The following is a 9399-nucleotide window of genomic DNA, read 5'->3' as shown; positions in this document are numbered from 1 at the left end:
AATTAATTAACTTGAATCTTATATTTATTTCAATTCAAGAAAATAAAGCTGCCATATTACCATGTCGGAACATCAGTGGAGCAAATGCTGTGTCATAAATCCTCTTCGTCAAGGTTAATCATCCCACCGTCTAGTGTTCATACATCAAGCAAATATGCCCACAAACAATAATTACATGCCTTCCTTAGGTTGCCTTTCTTAGTGTTGAAACAGAAACATCTTCAGAATATTAGAACAAAAATCAACAGAATATTAGAACTAGGCTGTTAGGCACTATTATTTACATAAAATTTCTCAAATGTACTAGTAATAATTTAGATCATAAGCCGAGGAATGTCCTTTTAATGTTTTTTATTTAATCGAAATTATAAGCGGAAGTCGGTGGAAAATTACTGTTATCTATTCCAACCACTTTTTTGTGCACTACTTCCTTTGAAAAACTGCAAACCAGCCGTATTTATTGTTGTAATTATTATTACACTATTCAACCCTTTCGCTAAATGATGCTTAGTATGCCATTTTGAATAATACATTTTTATTTCCAGGAGGATGGTTTTCCACCCCAGGTGTCGAGGCATCAGTGCGAAGCGATCTTCAAAATTACCGTAAGCATGAAGTATTTTTATTTGCTATTTCATATCGTAAAGGAAATATTACAGTCGTGAAAAAAAAAAAAAAAACAATCCCTCAAATTTCAACTTAAATTTGAAATTTACTCACCCACGAATGAATTTTGAGTAGTTTTTTCGGTCTGACCGCATATGCATAGCATATGTACGTAAGAACAGACGAAATATTCATTTTGACGATCCTCGAGTTAATTATATCGAATTTTCTCGTGACGTCAGTATGCATTTGTATGTAATATACATATGCATGTATTTTCGTATGTATCTTGCATAACTCAAAAACAGTACGTCGTAGAAGGTGTAAATTCTGTATGTACAGTGTACATGTTCACTGAGTGGGGTCTAGTTGTGCACCTCCCATTTTGGTTTCATTCAGATATTCCAAAAGGGGTTTTTTACAACACTTTAGAGATATTTTGCGCTCTGGGCGCAAACTTGGCAACATATCGCCAAGTTGGCTACAAATGTGGCTCTTTTTTTTTTTTTCATTTATTTAAATTTCAGTTTGGCGCTGTTGGCGATAGTTAACGAGATATCTATTCAAAAATTAATGTAAAAATAATTGAAACTTCGAAAATAAATCTCTGTAAACATTTTTTTGCTTTGATTCGCATCAAACTTGAGGCATAATTATTTAAAGTGTCTTCTTGATCACTCTAATGCACTATTATGTGGCATTTTTGTTCTTTACACACCTCTCATAGAATTTTTCATGCAATTTTAGATCACAGACGCTGATAAAAATATCATTTTTCTTTGCTACTGAAAATATACAATTCTCAAAATATACAATTCTACTTGAAAGTATCAGTTCAAAAATATACAATTTTACTATATTCTTTACATCTGTAGGTAAATGTCTAAAAATAAAGAAGTATTGCTTCTAACGCTCGTACATGAGTGTACGCACTCATTCTTTTGAGTTATTACAAAACATCGATTATTAAATAGATTTAAAAGGAAGTGGTGTGGGGTCCAAACTAGATTTTTTAATGTAAAAATCACAGCAAGGTGATTAGCCTTGCCATCACCCTTACATTTACGCCAAAATCCAAAGAATCCCCCTTGGATTCTAACTGCTGAAGCGCATTTTATACTCGGTGTGCTTTCTTTCTGTGCTTGGTTCAAGTTTTATTTGTCTAAAGTTTACAAATTGGAAGTGCTTGTTGTTGAATAAAGGGCTCATTCAACTCGATTTTGCTCGATTCGATCGAATTTCATCTTCCAGTATCGTAGCGAGAAATTTCCTTTTGAGCGGAGAAATGAAAATTTCTGGCTGAGTGATTGATTGATGCAATTGATTGTGTTCGATTCGATCGAGTTCTATTAGAGTTGAATGAGCCACTATGACGAGTACTCTAAAATGCCAATTGAATTTCTTAGTTTTTAATTGTTATTAGTTTTACTTAGATAAAGTGAAACGTGAATTTGTTTTCTAGATATTATAAAATAATATAAGTGTCCCCCTTTTTTTTCATTTTGTGGACAAATGTTTTGTGGAAAATATTTCTACATTTTTCTCATTTGTTCATCTGTTTTCAAACACCAAGCACTTCCGAATTGTATTCGCGTAAAGGAAATGCAATGAAGAATATGTAAACAGAGAGATAGATAATTCTACTCTCATTTAATAGGCGTATTTGAGAAGAATATAGGGCCATTGCATGTGACGGAACGAGAAATTTAAACTAGTTTTGTCAGTATATTTTGTTTTATAAGTACAAATACAATAAGCTAGAAATTTTACCTTTGATAGCAACAATAAGGATTTGTCACGAGAATTGCGTAGAACATTAGAAGTTATCGTTTTTAAATAAAATAATTGAAGAATCTTTACTAAAAATAAAGCAGAAAATCTCTCTGTTTGGATCTATCTGTCAAGATCTCCGTGACGCGCATAGCGCCTAGACCGTTCGGCCGATTTTCATGAAATTCGACACAAAATTAGTTTGTAGCATGGGGTGTGCACCTCGAAGCGATTTTTCGAAAATTCAATTTTGTTCTTTTTCTATTCCAATTTTAAAAACATTTTACCGAGCAAATTATCATAACGTGGACCAGTAAATAACTAAATTATCATAACGTGGAACCGTAACATGGGTGAGCAAATAGCCATAGCAAATTGGTGAGAAATTTGTCATCCATTATTTGCAAATATACAGGCCAACCAAATGACCTTTTAATTTTCTACTACGGGCAAAGTCGTGCGGATACCACACTAGTATGCAATAAAATAACCGAGATAGAATGGATCTCGTATGTGTCCCGTTCCTTCCATGGTTGCCATACTTAAGAACAATAAATACGGGACAAGCTTCAAAGAGGGAAAAGGGGGGGGGGGCTAACATTTTTGTGGTTGAGGGAATTACTGGTTATGGTGTATTTCTAATAGGTGATAAACAATCATGTTTCAATAGCTTTTGAAAGATTCCTCTCAGTATGTTTATTTGTGGGTACACTTTTGGAGAAACTCTAACTCAAAGAATAAATCAAGCAATAGAACGAAGTTCAGTATACAGATCGACAACTCCAATAAACTATAGGGGCGCTGCAGCCACTGTCTAATGGCGGATGAAAAAAGTAAAACAAACAGATACCGTAACTTCTAACTTGCTTTGAAGCTTAATGAATGACAGTAATATTTCATCGTGTTTATGGGAAACTTTCTTTTCTATTCCTCTGAAATTACATTACACCACAAACTCTCTAAAGCCTGTAATTTTCTCCAAAGAAAGCACGTGGAACGGAATGTTTTACCTTTTTCTTTAGTCTTGTTAATCACCGCAAGGTAGCGTATTCGAGCTCTGGAGTTGCGAATAGGAACAGGTGCTAATTAATTTGGTCAACTTTTTTCGTTTTACTTAATTTTTTTTTACCTTAAAATACTGTCTCTTATTACAAAATATTGTTATTAGCTAGAATACGGGACCTAAGCCGTCCCGTGGAATTTCCATACGGGAAGGAACCAGGGTTGCCAGACGTCCCCTTGAAATCCGGGACGTCTGGCAACCCTGGTTCCTTCACAGGCATTGTATTGCATATCATTCAATTATTTTTCTTCAATTTGACTAACTTTTTATGATTTATATAGTTCTTATGACAAAGTTTTACTGTTTCTATTAAAATTAAATTTCTAGCTTATATTATTTGTATTTATGAAACAAATTCTAGTGACAAAACTACTCCGAATGCCCCGTTCTGTCACATGGAATGGCCCTATAGAAAAAGTTAAAAAGCTGCACCTGTGGAGTTTAAATGTGTGACATGTTTGAATTTCTTTATTTCACGTTTGTTCATATCTCATTAAAGTATATGAACAAATTCCAGGAAAAAAACATCAAAAGTAGTTTCATTTCTGTCATATTTAAAATAACTGCAAAGATATTTTTGGACTGCTGATTTGTCCTCAAATTTCAATTTCCTCCTCATATTTCCAGGTTAATTGAAGATGCAGAAAAAACATATAACTCAGACGACAGTTTTGAATTCCCAAATTACAAAAGTGAAGTTGACAGTGACTTGGCGGTAAGTTTCAAAATTTCCTAATAATGTATTTTGTTATAGATTTATTTTCGATTGTGAACCACTAAAAAGCATTTTGAAGTGAAGAGCTCCATACAAAATTTTAATTCGGTAAATTCAAAGAAAACTCGCGAACGTGTTACCCTTTTTCAGAGGATAAATGTTTTAAAAAGAAGTAATGTTGTTGAAAATGTAATATTTTCATACTCATGCAAGGAAAGTTATCGTTTTTGCGATCACGTTTTTTTAATTATGTCCACGACTGAACGTTTCGTTGATCCTTGCTTTTAGGCTGAGTTATATTAATGAAAATAGTTGAATTTAAACCTTGTTTCTTTACTAAACTAATGTCAAAAAAAGTTTCTAGGAACCCCTACAAACTACTATCTTTTGGGTTACACTAATCACTACATTACTTTTTTTTTTAAGTTGCGTATTACACTACAAACTAAGCAAAAAAAAAAAAAAAAATCAGTAACCACAGATGTAGTTACCACTGACATGGAGGTATTTTTTATTTATTTATTTTTTACGCATTTCAAATCCGAATTCCCAGCAATTTTAGCTTTTAAACCTCCAGAACTCACCGTCGTGAGCAAAATGCTCACACCAAGAGAGAGAAGAAAAAAAAAAGTTTCATTTTATTTCAGAAAATATTTTATTTGTTTCAGCAATTATTATTATTTTATATAACATGTGACGTTTAGAATAAGCACTAAATGAAATATTTTCATCTAAAAAGAATTTTAAAATTTTTTGGGGAAACAAATGGTGTGACAAAAAATCTCATTCGTTCTAGTTTTCAGGTCACTCTCACTTTAACGCGAGTCCTGGAGTGGTTAAAAAACATATGGAATGTATTTTTGAAAGAAAAACGTTTTTCAGCTAAAATTAGCAACGAAAAAAAAAGTACGTATATATATGACTTTTAGCCAACTCCGACCCCTGGAATTTCTGAGCATTCGACAACGACTCCTTTACCCCAAAACCAGTCCGATATAACTCTGACTCCGCCGCTCTGTAAGAACCTCTAAATGCTGAAGATTTTGCGCGGTATCAAATTAGTACTCGACGTTTAAAGTAATAAAAAATTAAGCATCTTGTTATCACGACAAACTATTACAATCTTTTTTTTTTTTTTTTTTTTTTTTCACATTTTCAAAACAAAACACATGTCGGTAAATTGAGACGTTATTGCAAAACAAAACAAAAATTTTCACCATAATAATTAAAAACAAATGATTCTTAGCAATTTTAATCATCTTTTATGAAAAACTAGTGGTACCCGCACGGCTTTGCCCGTAATAGAAAGTTAAAAGATCTTTTGGTTCGCCTGTATATTTACATATAATGTATGGTGAATTTTCTCGTCAATTGGCTTGGTTACGGTTTCACGTAATGATAATTTCGTTTTTTTTCTCGTCCATCTTATGAGAATTTTGTTCTTAAAATTGGAATAGAAAAAGAACCACATCGAATTTTTGAAAAATTGCTTCGAGGTGCACACCTCCATGCTACAAACTAACTTTGTGTCAAATTTCATGAAAATCGGCCGAACGGTCTAGACGTTATGCGCGTCACAGAGATCCTGACAGACAGAGATCCTGACAGACTTTCAGCTTTATTATTAGTAAAGATTATGCAATAACGCGTTGTTTATACGTCTTTCTAGGGACTGACGTGAAACGACGCATTAATGAAAACGACGTATAATCGAAACATTAACAAATAACTTTGATTTTTTAGGATTTAATGCAATTTTATAAAATTACTAGAAAATCGCCCATTAAGGTATGACGGGTGAAAATTAATTCTACATTTGAACGAAGCAATTGCCTGTTAGATAACTTTATGATAGTTGAAATTTTAACCCTAACTCTAGTGGTTTAACCCTAAACTCTAGTTTCTAGTAGACAGCGTTTCTTGTTGACAACGTTTTTGTTTCTTCATTTTCCTAAAATGAGTGTTACCAGTAAAACTGTTAAGTTACCGGATCCAGTTCAGCCCTGTCAAAATAAAGCATTTCCCTGCATGTCAAACATTACCAAAAAATATTATCAAATTATCATGCCGTGGAGCGAGTTTCATTGTTGATGACGTCAGGAGCGTTACTCGATCATTCGCTATTATATATACCGTCGCCTCAAAGCAACAGTAAGTCATCTAATTCCAGTAATAACACTAAGATATCGTACTGTTGTTCTGAGGCAACGATAAGAGGATTAGTTTCAAGGTTTTAAAAAGGTTTTTGAGACGTCATTTTTTGTCTTTCCGTAATGACTTACTTTTTTTGTTTTTCTGTTAATAGCTGCTGATGCTAAAAACATTAAAAGATTTTTTCATAAAACATACCTTTTAAGTACAAAAATAACTTGCGTATCGCTAGTATTGATGTAATTATATCATTTTTACTCGGTGCATGCCAGGAGTTCCACTCAAAATTGTTTTTAATCTGACCTGCTGAGAGCATTTGCGCATTAATCAAACCATTGGAAATTGAAGTAAGTGCATAAAATATTTTTTCACTAGCGTTTTGACAGACGAAATAACCCTTAATTCTCAGTAGAAGCCAAGAAAGATTAACAGCTAGAAAATTTTCAAATTATAATGAGAGAAAACGACGCATAACCGATATTTCACGAAGAATAAATGATATGTTTTTTCATTGAAATGAATAGGAATGAATAGGAAATTTATGAAAACGACGTATAAATGAAAAAGACGTATAACTGTGTAGATGTATGAAAGATGTCTTACCACACTAAAATTATGTGTGTAACACAAATCAATAAAGAGTAAATACTTGTTAATAAAATAGATCTCACATTTATTAATGTTCAAGGAAACAGCCATAACCAGGAAACCACACGATAGTGTAAACGAAAAAAAATTAAATAAGTAGCAATTGAAAGAACTTTGTAAAACATGTTTCTGGACGCATAAGTTATTTGCCCTTGTGTCGAAGTATGAGATCTCAAAGTCGGCAACATTAAAAGAAAAGTCGCCAAATTTAGCGAGTTACTGAGAATAATAGAAAACATCTTTCGCACGATTTGTAGAAGGATGCAGGCGGTGAACTTGCGCAATTAATTTCTCGCCAAGTCTTTAAATTTCGAACTAATCTTAAAATTTCAGAGACTTTAAGACCTTGTATCTCGATAACGGGCAGATTTAGACAAATAATTTTTGCGTCAAAAAAATATATATATATATCTGAAGATGTTCTTTCGATTACACCTATTTCGACTTTTTTCGAAATGACACTATTTGTGTCGTTCCCTGTTAAGGGGAAGATTCGATTATCAACACGGAAAAGCCCAAAATTGAAACTGAATGGCTTCCGTAAAATGCGAATGGGTTGATACAGGTCAACTTCATTCATGCATGGGCTTGCCAGACGTCCCGGTTTCGGACAAAATACCGGTGTTCCGGCCGGTTTACTTCAAGTCCCAGTAAAATATAGATTTGATTATACATGACCAAAAAAGTCTAAAATTAATTAAATATGAAGGATTATTTGAAATATTAACTTTATCATTTCTGCACCTTAGAGCCAGACTGATGAAAGTACAAAAATTGCGACTGCATTGTATGTAAAATCCTAGTCCACATCGAGCCATGCAAACTTAATTCTAAAAAAAAAGAGAGAGAGAAAGAGAGAAAGAAAGAAACTCAATAATTATTTACCAGTGTTAAAAGAGTAGTGCGCTTCCTATCCTTTGCACACGTCAGACAAATGTGTTTCCTATATCCTGCAAAGTAGCGATCCTGTGACTTACGTTAGTCTGGCTCTCAGGTACATATTTGTAATATTGCCATTTAAAATTATTATCGGATTAGCTTGTGAGGATTTTCAAACAAAAAAGCCTTTCTGAAAAAGTCCTGGTCAAAGCAAAAAACATATAATTACTGTTCAAACTTTTATTCTTCATTCAAAGTTTTTCTTTTTACTAAAGTAACTTAAAAATATTAACATGTAAGAAATAAAATGTTTTAATGCATCTGCTTGCGTCATGTATTATTTCTTACCCCTTGTTTAGGCATATAATTAGTAGCCTTTCATTCATTGAGCAATCATAGCATTGAGAATGAACTTCCCTCTAAAACACTCTAAAAACCAACCAGGGGTATGTTGTGTATCCTTTTGAATACTCGTTATGCTGGAGGGCTGAAGGAGTATTCCGGTGTCCCGATTGTACATTACAGAAATCTGGTAAACCTACTCATACATAACATGCTACATGCTAGATATTACAGTGAGTTTTGTCAATTATCAAAATATGCTTCATTATAAAGATATTTTTTGTTTGTTTGTTTCAGGAACGAATCATGCGAGACATTCTACTCGGAAGTCTGAAGTTCAAGAATCATGAACGTTCCTATTACGAAGATGAAAAGTAAAAAATTCTGAAAAAACTCAAAGCTGTTGTTGAGAAAGCTCCTCTGAAAATTAGTTACGTTTACCTCCAAACAAATGAACAATAATAATCATTACAAAAATCATTTTTATGTACAAAGACTCCACTGATGCCAACTTTGTCATTCATATTGCAGAATAGCATTTAGAGCCACTGTAATGTTCGCTGGAAAGAAAAATAAAAATATTTCTGAACAACTGTTTATTTCTACCACTTTTAATGCAATGATGAATCCGAAACTAATTCAAGAAAAAACAACTAATCGTCCGTTTAATTTTAGAAATTGTAAAAGTGCTTAAGATTCCATTCCATGAGTAAATCATGTGTAGTTTAAATGCTATCTCAGTGTTTTTCATGCAAGAGAACTAACAAGATATGAAATTCTAAAATTCAAGGTTTGTAACTACATTTCCAAAGTGTTCAAGGTTTTCAAGCACTTGAAAATTAAAGTTTTTTTTTGAGCAATCACGATTGTTTATTGTTCTCACTTGACAATTTTTGACGTTCCTTTGATTTTCCCCACCGCCACCCTCCGCACCATCACCGTCGACGGGCTCCTCACGATGCTGCTCCTATAGCGAAAGCCATCTCCAGGTTGCATCCATGTCCTACACACATGCGCATACATACACAACTACACACACACGCACACACACACCCACACACACACCCACACACACACCCACACACACACACACACCTACACACAAACACATACACACACATACACCTACACACACATGCACGAACACATACACACATACAAACACATACACACACGAGCATACATACACAACTACACACACATACACCTACACACACATACACAA

The 9399-nt window shown here is 33.5% G+C and overlaps 1 protein-coding gene across 1 annotated transcript in view; it reads left to right on the top strand.

The window, feature by feature from the left end:
- LOC129217147 (uncharacterized) overlaps nucleotides 1–8755 on the top strand; it is a 125850-nt gene extending 117095 nt beyond the window's left edge. The window contains exons 4-5 of the mRNA XM_054851408.1: nucleotides 4067–4154; nucleotides 8472–8755. Coding sequence (XP_054707383.1) covers nucleotides 4067–4154; nucleotides 8472–8552 — 169 coding nt within the window. The 3' untranslated portion in view covers nucleotides 8553–8755. The remainder of the gene's footprint in view (nucleotides 1–4066; nucleotides 4155–8471) is intronic.
- The last annotated feature ends 644 nt before the right edge of the window (nucleotides 8756–9399 follow it).

This window comes from Uloborus diversus, chromosome 2 (genome assembly GCF_026930045.1).
Source record: "Uloborus diversus isolate 005 chromosome 2, Udiv.v.3.1, whole genome shotgun sequence".
Lineage (NCBI taxonomy): Eukaryota > Metazoa > Arthropoda > Arachnida > Araneae > Uloboridae > Uloborus > Uloborus diversus.
The sequence above is the reverse complement of the archived record's forward strand: the minus strand, read 5'-3'. Positions and strand labels throughout refer to the sequence as shown.